The sequence below is a fragment of the Syzygium oleosum genome, unplaced genomic scaffold (genome assembly GCF_021117445.2).
Source record: "Syzygium oleosum isolate NSW1041296 unplaced genomic scaffold, Sole_v2.1 Sole_v2.17, whole genome shotgun sequence".
Lineage (NCBI taxonomy): Eukaryota > Viridiplantae > Streptophyta > Magnoliopsida > Myrtales > Myrtaceae > Syzygium > Syzygium oleosum.
Window position 1 is genome coordinate 7,171,427 of NW_026607501.1, and position 20,618 is coordinate 7,192,044.

The 20,618-nt window shown below is 44.1% G+C and overlaps 4 protein-coding genes and 1 non-coding gene across 5 annotated transcripts; 1 reads left to right on the top strand and 4 right to left on the bottom strand.

Moving 5' to 3' along the window:
- Positions 1 to 468: 468 nt before the first annotated feature.
- TRNAL-UAG (transfer RNA leucine (anticodon UAG)) lies at positions 469 to 548 on the bottom strand. Its single transcript has one exon. It is a non-coding gene; the product is annotated as a tRNA-Leu (tRNA).
- A 325-nt stretch (positions 549 to 873) lies between these two features.
- On the bottom strand, positions 874 to 3,440 carry LOC115678863 (CASP-like protein 4A3). The gene is made up of 3 exons (XM_056318951.1): positions 2,796 to 3,440; positions 2,563 to 2,698; positions 874 to 1,314 (listed from the first exon to the last, which is right to left on the bottom strand). Exons 1-3 carry the CDS (start codon positions 3,392 to 3,394, stop codon positions 1,117 to 1,119), a joined length of 933 nt encoding a protein of 310 aa, XP_056174926.1. The 5' UTR covers positions 3,395 to 3,440; the 3' UTR covers positions 874 to 1,116.
- Positions 3,441 to 4,786: 1,346 nt separating this feature from the next.
- Positions 4,787 to 9,119, bottom strand: LOC115678860 (E3 ubiquitin-protein ligase SIS3). Its single transcript, XM_030602332.2, has 10 exons — positions 8,835 to 9,119; positions 8,684 to 8,722; positions 8,274 to 8,340; positions 8,091 to 8,164; positions 7,340 to 7,478; positions 7,161 to 7,253; positions 6,921 to 6,986; positions 6,072 to 6,191; positions 5,636 to 5,749; positions 4,787 to 5,417 (listed from the first exon to the last, which is right to left on the bottom strand). The coding sequence occupies exons 1-10, from the start codon at positions 8,861 to 8,863 to the stop codon at positions 5,019 to 5,021; spliced, it is 1,140 nt and encodes a 379-aa protein (XP_030458192.1). The 5' UTR covers positions 8,864 to 9,119; the 3' UTR covers positions 4,787 to 5,018.
- Positions 9,120 to 9,933: 814 nt separating this feature from the next.
- Positions 9,934 to 13,503, bottom strand: LOC115678862 (uncharacterized). The gene is made up of 7 exons (XM_056318955.1): positions 13,269 to 13,503; positions 12,681 to 12,926; positions 12,184 to 12,265; positions 11,707 to 11,921; positions 11,504 to 11,627; positions 11,023 to 11,103; positions 9,934 to 10,282 (listed from the first exon to the last, which is right to left on the bottom strand). The coding sequence occupies exons 1-5, from the start codon at positions 13,499 to 13,501 to the stop codon at positions 11,507 to 11,509; spliced, it is 897 nt and encodes a 298-aa protein (XP_056174930.1). The 5' UTR covers positions 13,502 to 13,503; the 3' UTR covers positions 9,934 to 10,282; positions 11,023 to 11,103; positions 11,504 to 11,506.
- A 4,318-nt stretch (positions 13,504 to 17,821) lies between these two features.
- On the top strand, positions 17,822 to 20,271 carry LOC115679000 (polygalacturonase 1 beta-like protein 3). The gene is made up of 3 exons (XM_030602520.2): positions 17,822 to 18,025; positions 18,115 to 18,718; positions 18,800 to 20,271. The coding sequence occupies exons 1-3, from the start codon at positions 17,909 to 17,911 to the stop codon at positions 20,050 to 20,052; spliced, it is 1,974 nt and encodes a 657-aa protein (XP_030458380.2). The 5' UTR covers positions 17,822 to 17,908; the 3' UTR covers positions 20,053 to 20,271.
- The last annotated feature ends 347 nt before the right edge of the window (positions 20,272 to 20,618 follow it).

Sequence of the window (20,618 nt, forward strand, 5' to 3'; positions counted from 1 at the left end):
GCCAGCCAGCCTTGCCAGAGGTCGTGCTGCGACCCCAAGCAACGCCACCTCGGGCGACCTCAGGCAAGATTGGCCGGCGGCTTGCCAATGGCCGAGTCCTTCGCCGACGAGGCCACGTAAGTCGAGGACATCTTCGTAATTATGAAAATTCGATGAGGGTAAAGTTGGAAGAAAAAAGTATATACTGGCATTCCGGAAATGCTCGAAGCCGAAAGCACCTTCGGACCTATCTTGGATTATAGGCCATTGGAAATGCAATTGCATCTTTCCATAAACTCTCCCGAAAAAAAAAGTCAAACGATACTTGCATTTGCCCAAGAACGCATCCTACATTCTACGTTTGCTCATTTTTGGGTTTAGGGCCCAAGGACCCTCGTGAATAAAGTGGAAGATACAACAAGATGATTCGGTCCAAAATAAAATTGAACAATTTAAAAAAGAAAATAGAAAAATAAAAAGAAGAAAAGTTGACAGCTGTGGGATTTGAACCCACGCCCTTTCGGACCAGAGCCTAAATCTGGCGCCTTAGACCACTCGGCCAAACTGTCTCCTATATTGACGTGTCGACCACTTTATAACTATAATCCCTAAGATACGAAACAACAAACGACGTCAGCGTCGTACACGACTTCAGTGATCGCACGTTTGTCCGGAGAGCAACGGCAGATTCATGGACAGAGATCAGATAATATAGCCAATATACCGAGCGTAAAATCGACGGTTATGCGCTCCGAGAAGCAGGGTCGATCGCTTCGTCAGCCAAAACCGACGACGTGCTTATCGGTTTTAACATCGGATTACACGCAACTCATGAGATGAAGATCTTCACGGGTCTGGAAGTTAGATGATACAGGTAAAAGATTGTTCTTATTCCCAGGAAGAAAAAGGACGGGCTCCTTATTGATTTCGGTATGCAAAACGAACCAGTATACATGCATAGCCATGTCCAGGTGCTTTTATATAGTACAACTCTACAACATCTACATGCTCCCATTCAACAGCGTAGAAACTAGAAAGGATCGAGTCCCTAGCAATTATTTCTCCCTGTACAAAAATCAAATCATAAGTTATAATTTTTAGATGTCGGGGAAAAACGAATTTCCTTCATATGTATAACTAATTCCAGAAGTAATGGGAGAACAGGCTGTAGCCGGAGCTGAGGGAACTGATGGCGAAAGCCATGAAGGCTAAGAAGGACATGGCGACGGAAGCACTGGCCATGTCCGTGAACTTGTCCCTCCCCCAATTCGCTTTCCAGTCGTCGACGCGGGTCGCCGCAGAAGACGATGCCGATATCAGGAGATACGCCAGGATCTGCAGTGAAATTTTCGGGTCAGGACGTTCCCATCAATCTCCTCATAGGAATAGTTGCTTTTATGCACATCATGTTTAGGGTTAGACACAGAACACCTTGTGCTAACTGGGATTTAGCTGACTGGTGTATAGATTCTTGAGCATGGATCAATATTTGCTTCCCTGCCATGTTGACGATGCAATAAAACTCTCGACTTATCGGGAAAAAAATAAACACATCATGCATATCCCTCCTTTTCTTTTTCCTTCTGGGAACACAGATAGTTTCCTTAGTAGTTTCATCTTTCCAAAGTTAGATTGCGCAAAAGCAATCAAAGAAGCCATAGCCTTGGGATTTGGAAGCTTTAAGGCTGGTCATTAAGGCTGTTATAGGCTTACAGCCAACAACAATATCGAGATTGCCTGGACAAGTAGTCCAAGGAGTGAGATTGGTAAGTGAGGCAACGAGATCTTTGGAATAGAGCAAGGTACATTCTAAGATAGGATTCACAAATTTAGCATATCAAGTGAAGTAGCTGGCTGACTCTTATCGGGTGTTCCATATGACTCGCTTGTTCAAATGACCGCTAATAGTCTACCACATCGTCTTTAGTATATCAATTTTATTGACAATTAATTCTCAGTATACTTACCATTACTCAAGATCTTAGAAGGAACTGAGGGGATCTTAACTCTCTTCTAGTAATTCTCATTCCATCCCATGAATAGTTTCATTCCTAATGTCTCCTGCTGCACCCATTCCTTCTTCAATGGTATTGGCTTAGCCACAAAAGGAGGAAAGTATGAGTCGATGCAGCAGGAAACGGCATCCCTTCCAAGTTCCAATTTTCACCGTATTCTAAGTTCCAATTTTCACCGTATTCTTTACTAATTGATACTGCTGAGCAGCCCCGAAACCATCTCTAAACGATGTTTAGAAGGAAGAGCAATACCCGTGTCTGCCATAATCTCGAGAGAGCAAAAACTATAGGATAACAAAGACACTCTGCAAGATGGCACTCCAAGCTCATGCTCAAATATGAGTAGATACGGTGCAAAAGTCATTTACCAGTGACAAAGACAACAGGAATAAAGACAATTTTATACACCATTTCTCTAGGACAATCGTTATGATTCGTATAGAATGTGGCCGGGCCTGTCAGCATGAACACTCAGAATTCATCCATTTCTACTTGCAGTTAGCGCGGCAATCAATCGAACATCATAATTCAGCAGGCAGAAATGACACTATACATGGAAAATACTTGCCTGATCCATGAAGAAATTGAAGTGATACTGGAATTGGTGCTGGATGACGTGCCTGCCCTTGCTCAAGTGGAAGGCCAGATCAGAAGCTTGAAAGCCAGCATAGACAAAAGCGATGACATTCACCGACAAGCAATACCTGCCATCGAACCAGCTCACACAGCTTTAGCTAACAATGGAAAGCAGAGCACGCCACTACAAGAAGAGGGAATCAGAAACGCACGCGCCCTTCCCACCTGTACTCCTTGTAGCGATCGTAGGAATCGCCGCTCCACCCCTTGGTCTTGTCAGCAGCCATGACCGAGAACGAGATCATGCACAGGACCACCTCCAAGACCCTGACGCACAGGCCCGCTCGGTTCAGCCTCTCCCAGCCCCTCGGCCTCCTCACCCTCCTCACCGCCGTTGTCCTCTCTCCTCGACCCCGTCCCCTTCCCCTCGTCCTCGTCGACGGAGCCGTCCCCTCCTCCCGCACCGCCCTACTGAGCACCACCGTCGGCGGCGGCGGCGGCGACTCGTCGTCCGACGACCCGTCCTCCGCGCTCCCGGCCTCCACGGCGAGCCCCCAGGGAGGCTCCGGCTTCTGGGCGTCCGGCGGGGGGGAGGGGAGGGGGGAGCGCCGCGCGGGCTCGTCGGGGGCGGCGGGCTTGGATGGGGGCGGGGGCGTGGGCGTGGGGGAGGCGGCGGGGGAGGCGTAAGGTGGGGTGTCGGCGGGGTCGCCGAGGTCGGAGCGGAGAGGGGAGTGGAAGTCGGAGCGGAGTGGGGAGTGGGGGGAGTCCGGCGGGTGGGGGTGGTTCGGGGATTCGAAGTCGCGGGAGGAAGGCTTCTTCTTCATCGCGGCGGCGGCGGCGGTCGCGGCGTCGGCAGCGACGGTAGTGGAGGGGTTGTTTGAGTTTGGCTGTCATGGCGATCTCTTTCGTGAGGTTGCTTAATAAGTTCGCAGACAAAAGAGAGCTTGTGGAAGGAGAAAACGAAAGAAAGCGAAAAAGGTTATATGAGAGGAGAGAGAGAGAGAGAGAGAGAGAGAAAAGGAGGAGGGAGGATCGTTTCGGGTGGGGTCCAGTGCCACGTGGGCTCACGGTTAACTTGTCCCGTCGAGTTGAGCCGGCCGAGCGTGTGGGGTCCGCCCCTGGGGACACGGAACCGAGACAGCTTGCGGACACGGGACACGTGTGCGGTCCCCACCGTGACGTGTCGCCGAACTTAGGGGCTAAGGTTCTTGTCCCAGAATGGGTAAAGAGTATCGCGCTAATCAACTCCCCCATTGGATGCCTAAACACGTACGATCGGGAGCCAAGTTTTTAGCCGAACAAAAGTCAACGACGATCCTCATTTGGTTTTCATGCGGGGCCAAGATGGACAAAACCAACGACGAGACTTCGGACGGCCGACAAAGCCCCCGGTGCACAAAGGGTCTCGGGAGAGCTGGACGTGGTCGGTCGGCCGGCGAGGGCGGACCTCGTCCTAGGATTAGCAAATTCTCGTCATGATCAGCGCCCCCATGGGAAAAGGCTCACTCGTAATTGGAGGAGATGCGAGGCTTTGAAAGCGAAAGAGCTGGTACGTAAAGGAGGCGCAGAGGGGGTGGTTTACTTTAACAGGGGGCTATTCTTCCATGGATCTTACCCTACACAGATTCTCCTCAGTGAAGTTTCTCATATGGACACGTCCGCAACGCGCGCGCGCGCGCACAAAATCCACGAGGCCGACAAAAAGAGGATGTCACGAATAATGTCCCAAGCATTTCTGCATCTTCGCCCGACACACATCACCTTAGAGAAACAAGAAAAGCATCAATCAAAACCATGGCCATCTCCCTCCCTCCTACTTTTCCCACCCCCCCCAAGTTGAGATGCAAAACAGCTTCTCCACCAAGGCAAAAATTTTAGGACATCACATAAAGATCCGGACATGATACCTCTTTATTTACGGCGTAAAATCACGACGCATCAACGGAAAGAGATCGATGAGAGCAATTGAGAGTTGAGATGCTAGTCGCCCTATCGACTGCTTCTCATTTTCTCTCGGGATGTATGAACTAGCCCCGCAAGGAGATACGAATTCCTTCGTATAATGGCATCGATCCACAGTACATTCACTATTTCAAGTTTTCCTTGAGTCAGAACTTCGAACCCCCTTGGTTTTGGCAACTTTATTAAAGAAATAAAAACCCTGCCAAATTTTTTCGAAATTTTGAATCACACCAACAGGCTAGGCATATGATCAGTTTGGTAAAGTCATATATTTGCATATCATTGATCTGAAAATGAGTGGCAACTAATGTTGTTACAAAATTCGTACCCTACATCAGTAAACTTACCGCATATGATGGGCGACACACGATGGACAAACGACGATCACATGGACAAACATTTCTGTCTTTACACGGGACAGGGTTAGCGTAAATTAAAGGTAAAACTTATGTGCGACAAGAAACAATGATCAACATACTCTTCACCTCAAATAGACTGTCCATTGAGCCCAGACCTATCAGGAGGTAGCGGTCCCATGCCGTTCGCTCGTTCCTGAGTAGCTGCAGCAACGTGTCCATTCTCACTGATCTCCAAGATAACATCGTTGCTGTTGGGCGGCCCCGCATTCTCAGACCGAACCGGACGCAGAAAGCCGTGCAATCTCAACAGATAGCTTTGGCTAGAAGGTTGTTGGGTCCGCACGTAACGGTTTGTTGTGACGATTGAGGCCGGTGATCGTTCCGATTCAGGACGAAGGTTAGACAAGGCGCTGAGGTCCAGGTTTGGGAACACAGAGCAGCGGCACCGAGGACATTTCACGTTAAGACGCAACCACTCGTCGATGCACTCCACATGAAAATTGTGAGCACAAGGAAGGCCTCGAACCTGAAATTTTTTTGGAGTAAGGTACTTTGTCCCCAACCCTTTTAAGTTGAAAACAATGGAATAACACAGCATTAACAAGAAACTAGTTATAAGCACTAGCGTCTCCACCTCTGTGCAATGTAACCCTTTTAAGTTAAAGCGGAGTTACCGAAACTAGAGGAGGCTCAATCACAATTCCATTCGTAAGCTACAAATCTCTGAAGAGGAGTAAATCTTACCTCATTCCCCACATGGAACTCTTCTAAGCAGATGGGACATTCACTGCAGTCAGTTGGAACAGCTTTAAGCCTGAACTTGGGGAGTTCCTGGATGAGTGCTTCAACTGCTTCCCTCTGCGCACAGCAAGAGAGGAAGCACGCCTCAAAGTTTAAACTTGCCATCAACAAGTTTATTAAAAGCATTGCCGCTGCTAATAAAGTTTTTTGAACAAATGAATTTAGTGATGACTCTCATATGAGTATCATTGGATCAATATTAACTAATGCCAATTTATGGAACGCCAACCATGACTTTAGGTTTTAGCTCTTATTACATCAACCGTGTTCCCTGCATCCAAGATCATAGGGGCTCATATTCCACACGCAAACAGAATAACCTATCGCTTAAGGAGTCTAAATCCTTGATCTACAAACCAAATTCAAAAGAGCCACTTGCCTGTGTAGGAGTTAAGTAAAGACCGGGGTGGTAAGTAGCAGCATCTGGTCCCATACCCCTCATCTCTTGACCGGCTGCTTCAAATGCCCAGTCTGGCACCCGTACCATATCAACTACAACCTGTAGAAGAACTCCAGGGCACGACATAGGAATGAGCAAACGCATGATGTGGCGGAAAAACATTTGCACTGGTAAAAAATACAAATATACAGGGGAAATTAGCCAAATCCTTTAGGAATCATTTCCAAGAATACACAGAATAGATCCACATCATTCTGGATGCCGAGGAGGGGAAAAAATGCTTCTGCAGTTCCCTAATCACTACAGAATGTCGCTCAGGACAAAGGAATCATAACCGACATCAAAGGATCAGAACCTTGACCCCCCGCATATCCAATGAATTTTTTTTTTTTTTTTTGGGTAAAGATATCCAATGAAGTTACTTCATGCAAAACTTATAAACGCAATTTACTCATGGTTATTGTAACTTTAAATGCCAGGAAGCCATAACAGGAGATTGAAATAGATATTCGCCAGAAATAAGGATCTATCCTTGATCCTTACCCCAAGTTTGTGTTGTGTTACAAAACAATTGCAATCAAAGAAACAACAGTTTTGAAATACCGGGACAGACAAGCACAAGTATATTCTTTAGTGCAGAGGTGCTTGTATTTGTCCTTCTCTGTAGAGACGGAAGAAATAATTTATCCAAAATAACAGCAAGATGAATAATAAAGAGATAAACATATAAAAGAACCTCAAATACTAACATAAAGCTTAAAGAAAATAATTAGAAGTACAACCTTTTAGACATATATCCATATCTCTGCATTAATTTAGGGGACTTACCCCATACTCTGATACAGGTATGCCTTGCTGAGCTCGTACAAGGTGTGCTTGTCTTCGTGTCAACCACTGTAATTTTTTATACATGACAGGTAAAAGAAGAAGGAAACTCTATAAATAAACAATTACGCAGGTCACAGCAAGACTACAGGTGAGTACAGGGAAAATGTTGAGACAGTTTCAGGAGCAGTGGGAAGGGGCAATGGAAATATAGACAGTGGTCAAATGAATGAAGCCACAAACCTTTCCCACGGACATGCAAGCTATGCAAAGGAGGCCGCAATAGCTGAAAAGTAGCCAAATAAGGAAACCCCATTTCTGACCCTCTTCTGGTAACTGCGAAAACCAAAATATAGAGTCTCCAACTTAAGCTCACAGAAGATGCAGTCGCTGACACAAATTTGACAAAAGAAAAGACTTACACAATTTTTTGCACTTGTGAACCATAGGGTGCCAATTATAGTCCAAGCCCAAAGAAACGGATATAGTATCAGTGAGAGAACAGAAAGTACGACTACTCTCCCACAAAATCGAGCATATCTCTGCTGCCAACCGAAGTCCCTAAGAACCCACACAATATTCAATATAAGTACCAAAAGGATACTTGCTACTTACGCAAGCAAAATCAATTTTATTCGTTGTCACTTCTTCAGGCAACACGAGCATGAAAGTTCCACGGCAGAGTAAAAAAAAAACTCTGGAGTCCAGACCACACAGTTACGAACAGTCACCAACCGACAGTCCAGCAACTTGACATCACCGCATGTGATAAGCATTCTAGATGCTAGAGAAAAGCGGGATTCTATTTGAACCACATGGATGCACAATTATCTACAAATTACACCTGGTGTCCGCTAATTCTCAAGTCAATGAATCACAGAGAGCAAGAATATGATAAGCAACCAATAGACCATACCGTCTGTAGTAAGGATATCGATAGAGTAGATGAAGTGGTGTTAAGCCATGCACAGACAAGTTGTTACAATGATTAAAAAGCGCTATATGGGTAGTCCCTGATGCGATGAATAGTTTGAAACTGAATGCGTAAAACAAGTTCTCTAGAATGGCAAAGTATTCAAGCAATCATCCATGCACAATCACTTCACAACCATATCAACCCCACACAATATCTAAAATATCACTTTATACATAACGAATGGTAGAAGGACATACAATCCCATTCCAGCAGCGAGTCCATTATCTACAAACATCAACAAGCGAAAAACGAATACAGTCGTGTAATCAACCTGCACCAAAGAGTATCCATAAGTTAGAAAAGACATTATTCCTTCTGAGAAGAACAAAAGATCCTCACACACACAATATAATCAACTTGAGATGAGATGCGAAACCCACCACAATCCATATGTGCAACGGGTATGTACAAAGATGATACCGTTTCCAGTTGATTGCGACAATGACACTGAAAACACATTGTTAAGAATAACACGACTTCGCCAACAAGTAATATAATAAAAGATTAGCCCATAATCGATCTTCAACAACGAGAAATGCACCAAAAGTTGCACGGTATCTCGCAAGATCAAAGATTCAATCAATTCCGCGAACTCTTCCCCAATCATATCGGAGCAATCAAAGCACACCTATAAAAAGCAGTGCATCACATCCAATGTGGAGAATTACTACACCGATTCTTGAAATTTTGCCAATGTGACACGCACTCGCATCCACGAAACGACCCATCATCCCGACGAAACCCCATTCCTAAGAGCACAACAACTCGGAAGAGACACACCCAAGGATACACACTGGTCGCGAGCATGGACAAGAAGAAGCCGTCGTACCTGCAAGAAACCCCATTTTTTCATTCCCCCGAGAAATCAAGAAAGACCATCCGAGCAAGAACGCCTCCCCGGGAAAACTCGGGGCCCGAGGAGGGAGGGATCGGGAACTAACCACTTGAAATCGACACCCCGGATAGCCATCGCAAGGGAACGACCGCCGATCAAGAAAACCCTAGAGCCGCATCAAGAACCCACCCCTTTTGGCCCCCCCCTCTCCACCTCCACCTCCAAACCGAAGACCCAGTGAGGCCCCTCTTCAAAGGGAGGATGAAGAGACAGAAAGAGACAACGAGAAGGAGAAACGCAGGCTCAGTAGAGCAGTGATGTGTGAAGCAGAAGCAGAGTGGGACGGCGATGGCGATGGCGATGGCGATGGCGATGGCGATGGCGCTTAGAAGAGACACGGTTCTCGACGGCGTTCGGAATCTTTGATAATCAAATCGAACCGAACGAACGAAACGAAGGAGAGAGATTTGGCCGTATGTTCCATCGTACGTGTCGCGTATTTTCGAATTTGTTCCTCGTTTTCCCCGACGCCTTTTCGTACCAAGAAAAAATCGTTCACATATGTCTTTGGGAGTAACGCATTAATTGCGTTGGTGGGCGACACGTCATGCGCGAAGCGCTGACGTGTCAGGTTCGGATTGGGCTGGGTTGGCCGGAGCGCCTGGCGACTCCTCCTTTGTGCCTTCTTAACCGAAAAAAGGCATGTCTCCTTTCCAAATTTTCAACTTCCCAGTGCAATTCTTCTTCTTCTTTTTTTATAAAAAAAAATATATTTATTTTGTTCTGCTCTTTTTGGTCGGTTTATAAATTTCGTTTGTCCGAGCACATAAAAAGTTGCAAACTTACGCCGCCCGATGATTGTTTGTGCATCGAGTAAGACTTCACTTTGATACTCTGCGTATCGTAAATTAGGCGGTGTTTAAAAAACGAACTTCAAGCTCCGTCTGTTTCGAGAAAAATGAACAAATTGAAAAGTATTTTCCTAAAAATGATCGCCTGTATCGCTTGAATTAAAAATATTTTCACTATTGATCATAATTTATGTTTAAATTTTTTGTAGATAATGAAAATATTTTTTGTTTATTCAATTTTGTTAGTGATATGAGCGATCATATTTAGGAAAATATTTCTCAAAACATTTATTCTTCGCGAAACAAACGGAACCTTAGTGTATTTGGACGTATACCGTTAAAAGAAAAGAACAATTCCTGAATGCAATATATATTCTCAAGATCAGAATTTTATGGAATTATGTACTGGAGTCATAAATGCGAGGGTTGATGGTGGGGGTTGAGCTGCTTAACCAAACGTAAACACACCAGCTGCAGCTACCAAAGTTTCATTGATCTGGCATCAGAAGAGCCCTCAAAATTTTTTAATTTTCCTTCCCACCTCTCAACTTACACAAGCTAAAACCACAGAAGCCGAGTACCCTGGTTTTTACTCGGCATCTCATCATACGGCTTACGTTGCCCGTGATCAGAACGAATGCCTTCCTCGCTGATCTCCGCGTATCTGCAGCGATGCCATCCGAAAGGAAAGGATAGTTTGTACCTGCAAAAATTGTTTGGCTGTCGATTTGAGAACTCCACAGAAGGCATTGACAATGAGCAGAAGAAAGATTTAGGTGGGTATAACTGTAACCAGATAATCTAAATTCAGAAATCTGCTTACCACTAAACACTTGAAAAGGATAATTTTACAAGAGGCGGTCTTAAAGCAATACGATCTAGTAGTTTCGGCATGATCCAAATTTGAAACGGGACAGAGTGTCATAATTTCGGCAGAGAACACAGAGTGGGCATACGAGGTCAATCATGATGCAAAAAGGCTGTGCTTCTTACCCCTCTCATAGGTTTTTGTGATCAAATCCTCTCATGGGATCCGTCACAATACATTGAACTCAAATATCGAAAGCCGTCCTATTCTCACCAGGAGGCCACAAGAAGAAAAGGAAACACCAAGCATTTTTAGAGGTAAAGAAGTAAGGAAATATCAACATTAGTCCTCATGGAAAATCAGTCATCTGATGCCTCGAAAGGAAGAGAGCAAATTCCATGAGGACTATTTTAATGAGAAAGAGTAACTAATGAAGTGACGTGGAGAAGCTGGCCCAAAACATATAAATCCAAAGCAAAATAAAAGTCATGAACACCTAGACAAGCCGATAACAGATGCAGTTTTCATAATTGACTAAGAAACATGAGATGGATATTGTTTCAGAAAATGCATTTAGAAGGAATGATTAAAACAAGTGAAGATGAACTCCAACAGTCTCACATAAACAGACTTACTAGTTTCAGCAATAAGTGAACACGAACTCCAACATGAACCGAGATTTTCCTCCCAAGTTCCTGATGCAAGAGCTTTAAAGCCTTCAATGGGAATAAAAGATGTATTAAACAACTTACTCCCTTAGCAGATACAGCCAAACCATAAAAGTTCATTAACAGCAGCTAATTCATAAAGGCCGTAATTATCAAGACTAAGTCCTTGAGGTACAATATTGATTCACATGATTGGTGATGTCAAAATTATACTTAAGATGACAGGGGCAGGACAGCAAGAAATATAAAACTTAGTTATGAGTTTTCCCTCTTACTTGGCCTTTGCCCTCTACATATCCAAATGTCACAGGGTTAGTCTCAACCTTTATATTTTAAATAAGAGAAGGCTGGGATACCTCATACTAACTACAGATATTAAGTGCGCGCGCGCGCGCGTGAGAGAGAGAGAGAGAGAGAGAGAGAGAGAGAGAGAGAGAGAGAGTATACAAATTCAGGTACAACTTGGTGGATTTAAGCATTTATAAACAGCAGATGCAGGCTGCTTATAAGTTGGTATGCTGCTGGTATCGACAAATTTGACCTCTCCAGGAGCAAAAGAAAGCTCTCTGTGCCTGAAAAACTAGACAAAATGAAGCAACAAAGACCGCTGTTTACAAGATATATGTGTCATATAACTTCAATAACATCTACCTCCGAAGGTCAAGGCCAACCATGCCAGCTTGTAAAACTGACAAATTGTCAGAATCAGGCGATACAATGATCACGGTGTCTTCTGAGTACTGGGTCTCAAGAATTGACATAAGTTGTGTTACGCGAACAAATACGTCTGCGACACTCTCATTTGGAGTCCCATCATCTATGGGAGGAGGCCTGATCCTCGGAGAGATGCTGTCAGATTCATATACCTAACGCTACCATGGATGAGAGTTTGTCCAGTTACAAAGAGAAGGAAACACACACATGGATGGGCATGTGAACGCGCAAACATAAAGTATCCAGTAGAAGAGATGGTTAATCCTCTCCAGGTCTACATTAACGTAGAAAACCCACCACTAAACATTCCACTTGGTAAGTTATGAAAGATGCTTTCAAGTTTGAGAAAAGCTAACAACGCGGAAATAACAACATTCAATCATACCGAGATAACACAGCTTTGTTCACCCTTACCTCAGAAACAGAGTCAAGGTTCTTCCCTTCATAGGCTCCCAATCCCCTGGCATCTAGGAAGCTATACTCTGGGACTATGTAGCTGCAATTGGAGAATGAAACAATTGGAGTGACAAGTAAACAAAACAGCATGATATTTTTGCCAAAAGTGATTGCAATATCATTGTGACATCCAACTTCAGAATTCTAACTACTGAAGGGTATGTTCCAATCAAATCAGATAAGCAAGAAGGCTAAGAGACCATAGCTTATGCTTCTGACGATTGACTTCTAAGTTCACCACAGCTTGACAAGGGAAAACCAATTGATCCAATTTATCTGATTTAAGCTAAGTTGAAGTTCGCAAATTCTTTAGTCAAAACTTACAATACCAAGTACCTGCGCTTCTGTAACTAAAACAGAGGTTTATGACTAAAACCCTGCGCAAAATTTAAGTCCAGCGACATGAACTCCTAAACCCTCTTTACATACCGGTTTCTAAGAGGTTAACGACTCACCTCCGACTGATCTTATTGACCGAAGCAATGATTTCAGCAGCCTGGTAAGCTCTCTGAGTGATAGAAGGCCAAATCCAACAATTCCTTTCGCACGCCCCCATCTCCTTCAAATCGAAAGCTGCCCGAACCATCTGCTTCTTCCCTTTCTTCGACAACCCGCTATCAACCGACGTCTTCGCAACCGGATTAGTGTTGATTATGCCCAAGCTCTCATACTCAGATTCCCCTGCCCTCACCAAGAAATACCTTCCCACAGCAAACCCACCAGTAAATATATAATTCATTCCTCTAAACTTCACCCAAAAGAATAAAACGACTTAAGAGGGGGTTGAACTCTGAAAGTGCAACTCTAAAGTAACTGCAATCACTCATACAATCAGAAATTTAATCCCCAATCAAAATGCAAGTCGAATTCAATCGTAGCAAACTAAAAAGCACAGCTTCTTGAGACGTGAGAATCAGAAAGGACAGGACTTGAACCAAAACTTCCTCCAGCAACGCTAACATCAGCAATTAACGGCAAACCCAACACGGCAAGAACAACAAAACGTCCAAATGAGCAGAATCACGAACAAGGGTCGGTCTCACCTGTTGGTGAGCCGAGGAGGGGGCATCTGGAAGAGGCCGCGGGCATCAGCGACGGGCGAGAACGGCGACGTGGGCTCGCTCGAAACGAAGAGAGGAGCGATGGGTAAGACGAGGGCAGTGAGGAGTTGCCGCCGGGAAGCGGGTCTGAAGCGAAAGCTTTGATCTTGTTGAGGAGGATGGTGGAACCGCGATGGCGGACATGGGGAGGTGGCGCAGGTGGACACCGTCAGCATCTTCGTCGAGGAATTCGGAATGGATTGTTTTGCAAATGTTTAATGAAAATGGATAGGAAAAATCTCAGTGCTGCTCGGTGAACTCGCCGGTGCACGGTTTGCTGATAGTTCCCAAGAACTCTTGAGAGGAGCTTCCTTTTTGCGCCAAATCTACTTCTTACCTTTTTCTTTTTCAATCTATCTTTTTGAGTCGTTTTTTATTTTTTTTGGGTTTATATCGCAAAAAACCACCGATAAATTTACTCAAAATTAATTTTTTTGATAACCAAAAGCTCCAAATCGATATGGACGTGACACATTTACTCTCTGTTAACTTCCGTCAAGTTTTCCCATGAAATTACTGAGCTGGACGATACCTAATAATAATTTGGTTGACGAGGCAAGTTCGGGTGGAAATTCATAACTCTCTCTCTATTTTCGAACTTTGTTTCTTCGATTATCCCTAATTTGAAAACAAATAGGCCTCATTCTCTCTCTCTCTCCATCAAAGTATTCTAATCTTTCTTCGTCTTCCTCTTCATTGGGCACACTCCTTCGTTGTTGTCTTTGTTTTCGTGATTAGGCATTGGGACTTGTTCGAGCACACTTTTTATCTCCAATGTATGGATTTCCACGTGAACTTGTCACGTAGACTGAGTTATTGCCACGATTCACCCAGCTCAGCTATTTTACTGGAAAATCTGAAGAAAATTAACGGAGAATAAATGTGTCTCCCGTATACCAATTTTGGGTTTTTAGCGACTCAAAAATTAGATTTGGGTAAATTTATCATATGAGTACCGGTTGGGTTTTTGGTGATCCAAAAATTAATTTAGGCTAATTTATTACATGTATATAACTTTAGAGTTTTTCGTGATATAAACCTTTTATTTTCTTAACTTTGATATTTTGTTCCCTTGTCACATTCACGTTTATTTGAATTTATAGCTTATAAATTTTCTAAGTTTAACAAATAGAATAGCATGCCTGAATTCAAAAAAAATATAAAAAAGGACAAACATAATATAACATTTCCTCCATCTTCCCGGCTAAAGATAAGAAAAGGGAGAAGCAATTGAGTAATGTTAGGTTTGCTGCACTTTTGAGTAAGTGAATTATGTACGATCCAGCCAAATAGGCCTGCGTCTCTCTTGGTAAAGGAATTTGGGGGTAACGACGCTAGTATCATAGATGCGGGATTCGACTCCCGCGCTTTGCAAGAGGCAAAGCAAAAGTTAGAAAATGAAGAGAGTTAAAGTTAAGACAGACCACAAAAACATATATGATCCGATGAAAGTTTTGTCGTATCACTTGATACGTCAGTTTGAGAAGTGGATTTAACATTATACAAGAAACGAAGATTTCCGACTAGCAAAAAAGAAGAAACGAAGTTATTAATAACAGCATTTTATCGACAAGTGTTCCACTGGCACTTGTTATATGCCAAATTAAGGGAAGCTTTTCTTCGTGTTATGTAAAATCAATGTAAGTTCGTCTCTTTTTTTTCTCTTTAAGAAAAAGGGCTTAAGCCGAATATAGAAATTAATGTCAAAAATCGATTATACCTATTTTACCACATAACATAATAAGAAGTGGCTCTCTACAAGGTAATAAAAAGAATGTAGTGTCCAAGTGCTTATCAATTTTAAGATTAGTAAGTCAATCAGTAGGGCGATTTCATTCTCGAAAATTATATTGCACTTTGAACTGAAAAAACGAGAGCTCGAAATCTTCTAATATCTTTAAGCAAAGTAGGGCAGTATCATCGATTATAAGCTCCGGACTCACAAGATTAATGACGAATTTAGAGCAATGATCTTGTGATAACCAAGTTGTTTTGCGAAATTGAATCCCAACCACAAAGCCCAAAGAACTGCCGGTGACAGATGAACATATTCTGACGAATATGCAAGTCCTAGGTTACCTTTAAGGGCTCATCGATATTTAATTTACTTCACAATCTCAACTGACCGAAACAGGAGAACTGCGAAATCCACTTAACGTCGAGCTATTTGCGGACCGAAGCCTTTGATGATTTCCTCCACGCGTGTCCGAATCACTTGTACCGGATTCAAAGGAAAAACGAAATCGTCCCGAAAACGCGACTCGTTTCTTCATTGCCCAAAAAAAATCAAAAAAGCCCACATGCTCGCTCGCTCCAAAAGTCATGCTCCGACCACGAGAAAAATAACGCTTTCCGAAACGAGAAAATCGACGAGCGCCTCGGACCACTTACTAGTAAAATTGACCAAAAAAAGGAAAAAAGCATTACGAAGAGTTAATGCCGAAGCCCATACTCAGCCAGACATCATGATATACGTTGCCCTACACATGACGTGGCGACATTAAAGAATTGCAGCTGTCGAGTCAGCCGCATCAATTTGCCAACGCCAACGGAGCAGGTCCGGATTTCAACTGCGAATAGTTATTGCGGGAGGGGGGGAATTAAAGCACTAAATTTTGGTCAAAAGTTTCAAAGCGCCGAATAAAATAGAGGTTTCCTACGCTTTCTGCCGTACCGATTTTGTCCAATTAATACGCGATAATCCATATTTACATTCCATAAATTAACATATCATATCCCGAAAAATATTGGACATAGAAACTGTGCTTATCCAAATGAAGGATTTGCTAAGAGGAATACGCGTTTTTCCCCTTTGGATGCTTCTCGCACGGAGAAATGCGCGTTTATAATTTTTACATTATTCACTAAGACTGATTTGTAAAATCGATGCGCTAATAAGTAATGTGATCGGGTTTTTAGTGCCCCACCTCAACCCCTTCCGAATGTTTTATGTTCTCACAGACCCGTTTGGGTTGTTCTTTGTTTTTAAGTGTATGATATGGAAAGTGATAATCCGATAAAAAAAAAAAAAAGTAATGCGATCGGGTACGTTAAGATCGTTTGTAAAATCGAAATACTAAATGACGCTGTGGATAACACGTTCGATGTTTCGAGGGAATGGTAATTTTAGCGTTATTTTTATATTTCCATTACCCATTATTGATTTTAATTCTTTTCGTTCCGTTTCAGTTGGCTAATTTTCAAATCTTTGTGCTCTTCTTGAATCCATCGCTCGGTCTCCGAGCTGGTTCTTGTTTTCCTATATATTCTCTGCCATGTCGAATTAAACTTGATTATCAGCCCCATCACTTCGTGCTTCATATTCTGCAACCAATTATTAAAATAATATTTATCCATGACTAGTTAAGTAGCAACATAGCACATGCCACGCAACAACAAAAGGACGTTGGTCATGAGATTAGCTCCCTAGCTTGCCCAAAAAATCCTAAACCTATTGTACGTTGTCTAATTTAGTTTCCAATTTCTCAATTTTGCTAATTTAATCATAAAATTTTTAACATTTTATCAATTTAATCCTAAATCTTTTGAATTAACAGGAAATGACTACATTGTCAAATTGTCAAATAGTTTAGGATTGAATTGGCAAAATTGAACAAAAAATACGACTGAATTCGCCACCGCACAATAGATTTAGGACAATCTTCCTCGAGCTGAAAGTCATTGTGTTCGAAAAATATTAGATAATATGAAAAATAAGAATTGTTGGAAATTTGTTAAAAAATATGAAAAAATAAGATAAGAAATATCTGAGGCGTGCAAGCATACGAAACTTGATGCGATAGGCTCCAGCAACTATTCTTTCAAGATACAACACACCTTTTTTTTTTATTCGGCACTAAATAATAAAAGGAACATCATCAACGTCATGTGTATAACCTATCATAGAAATGAAGATGTGCAAAGAGAAACAAGAATGTTCTTGTTTTGATATATTCATATCACTTTTCATTTATGTTTGGAGTAATAAAAGAACGAGAGAGTCATTTTCCAATATCAATAATTCTCGTGTTTGATTGGAAAAAACGTTACGAATAGTAGTTACAAAAACCGTTACTAGACCGTTATAAAACCTTACAAAAACCGTTACAAATCGATAACGGTAAAAAGACCGTTACAAAAAAAATAATAATAATAGCTGTCAATATTTCAAAAAAAACTTATTGCAATATGCATCACATCGTTCTTGTGCAACATGATCCTTTCGTGCCGATTGAAGAAAAGGGAAGAGAAAGCTCGCAAGGCATTCCCTCATGGCTTCATGGGCGTGCCACAAATGTCTGCTATATGTTTTTTTTTTATGGCGTGATCTGCTGCAATAAAGACGGCAGAATCATGAAGAGTGTGCATGAATGCTCATGATAATGTCCATGTCCGTCAACCTACGCAAAGGCTATATATAACTCTACGAAAAGCAAACGATAAATATGATTGAAAAACCAAGTCGAAATAACTTCACTCGACAGAAACCAAAGCAACTTTCATCATTTTAGACCAAGAAGAAAAGAAGGAAAAGAGAAGCAGAAGTGCCCCGCTCTCTCTCTCTCCTTTGATTTCTCTCTTATATGTTCTTCTTGATAGGGGAACAACACACAGCTGAAGAAGCTCTCACTCTCTCTCAAATGGACAGTCGTCGCATCTGTCTTCTGATCTTCTTGCTCTCGTCACTTTTCGCTTGGAATGTACGGCTTCGCTCTCGCTCTTCCACTGATTTTTCTTGATCTTGTCTCTGTCTCAACGTGGCGTTTACGCGAGCTTTTGTCTTGTGCAGGCAACTTCAAGTGCTGCGGCGACGGCGACAGGAACCAGCACAGCAACAAGACCGAACCCTTTCACGCCTAGAGCCGCCTTCGTTCGCTACTGGAAGGCGCAAGTCTCCGACGACCGCCCGCCGCCGCCTTTCCTCCTCTCGAAGGCCTCCCCGTTGTCCGCCGCCGCCTACGCCCTCCTCGCGAAGCTTGCGGCCGGGAACTCGCTCTCATCGCACCTCCGCCTCTTCTGCTCCTTGGCCAACCTCTTCTGCTCCTTCGACGAGGACTCGAGGAGTACCCAAAAGGATCTGGATGAGGACGCGAACTTCGCGGTCTATTCCAACAAGCGCTTCGCCAGCTACGGCACGGACCGGGTTGGTGGGGCCGACTCGTTCAAGAACTACTCGGAGGGGCTCAACAAGCCCGACTTCTCCTTCAAGAAGTACACCAAGGACGGCTCGGGCCACAGCGAGGGCTTCGCCAGCTACGCGACGGAAGGCAACGTCGCCAACGGCAGCTTCGCCAGCTACGGGTTCGGAGCCAACGGCGGGTCCGGCGAGTTCAAGAACTACCACTGGAGGGTCAACGTGCCGAATCTGCTCTTCACCACCTACGACTCGGACGGTAACTCTCTTTGAAAACGAAAATATATTTTTGAACTTGAATCGTGATCGATTCTGCTTGATGGCACGACCTTACGTACAGGCAACAATCACAAGCTGTCTTTCGCGAGCTATAGCGACGACACCAACAGCGGAAGCCAGTCCTTCACGAGCTATGCCAAGCACGGGAATAGCGTCCCGACACAGTTCGCCACCTACGGCGACGACTCGAACACGATCGCGTCGACCTTCACGGGTTACGGGCTACTAGGCAACGCCGGAAACGACACGTTCACCAGCTACGGTGGGACCGCCAACAACCCGCATAGCACATTCAAGAACTACGCTGCTGGCGGGAACTCCGCGACGGAGAGCTTCACGAGCTATCGGAACGGAGCCAACGTCGGCGACGACTCGTTCCAGTCCTATGCCAGGAGCGCAAACTCCGCGAAGACGACATTCGCGAGTTACGGGAAGTCGTTCAATCCGGGCAACGACACGTTCAAAGAGTACGGCAAAGGATCGAAAGGCAAGACCGCGATCGAATTCAAGTCGTACAGTGTCGATCGAACGTTCAAAGAGTACGCCCAAAAGGGTGTCACGTTTGCTGGTTATAGCAATGTTACAAGCGAAGCAAAACCATTATCACCTTCTTCAAGTACTACCAGTGGCAATTCCGTGAATGGGTGGGTCGAGCCGGGCAGATTCTTCAGGGAGTCCGCGTTGAAGCCGGGGAATGTCATGCAAATGCCGGACATCGTCGACAAGATGCCCGGAAGGTCGTTTTTGCCCCGGGCCATCGCGTCGAAATTACCGTTCTCGACCGCGCGGCTGCGGGAAGCGAAGGAGCTGTTCCACGCGGGGGAGGGCTCGGCCACGGAGCGCGTGATCGTCAATGCGCTAAGCGAGTGCGAGAGGCCACCGAGCCGGGGCGAGACGAAGCGGTGCGTCGGGTCCGCGGAGGAAATGGTCGACTTCGCGGCGTCCGTCCTCGGCAGTGGCATCACAGTCCGGACGACGGAGAACGTCAATGGGTCGAAGCGGAGGGTTGTGATCGGTCCGGTCAGAGGGATCAACGGAGGAGAACCGACCGAGTCGGTGTCGTGCCACCAGAGTTTGTACCCATACTTGCTGTACTACTGCCACGCCGTGCCCAAAGTCAGAGTGTACGAGGCTGAGATTCTGCACTTTGTGGGGAGGAGCAAGATTAACCGCGGGGTCGCCATATGTCATCTCGACACGTCATCGTGGAGTCCGGACCACGGTGCATTTGCCGCGCTCGGGTCCGGACCCGGGCAAATAGAGGTGTGCCATTGGATCTTCGAGAACGACATGACCTGGACGGCCGCAGATTGAGCGAGAAATCGTTCGATAAAGGCGGGTACACGTGCCCGAATGGAAAAATGGACCGTTGGATCCGGTGAAATTCACGTGAGATTCATATCAACCCGCCACCATTGTCGATGATTCAAATCTAGCTCAGTTTGTACACAACACTCATGTAATAATTTCTCAAGCTTTTGCTTTTTCCTATATTGGAACTAGGAAAAGATGAGATGGGGGTATTTCATTTCATCCAATTCTTCTCGGAATCAAAGGTTGCAGATTGGTGGAAAACGAAAGCTTTTTCCTTTTTGGTTGCTTTATTTTTTGGCTTTTTGGGTTATAAATGGTTCATTCGTAACTTATTCAATCGAATTGAAGTGAAATGAAACTGCTTTTGTATCCTCCTTCTTTGTTACATTTACCAAACTTCAAAATGACGTGAAACCCTCATGAAATTTTGAATAGGCCAATGTTCTTTTACAAGGAAATTAGCTCATAACCGGAATATAACACCACAATTAAACACCCGAAACTTACAGCATCGACTTCGTATTGATGACATTACATTCTAAAGAACAACTTAAAGCACTGTTGTT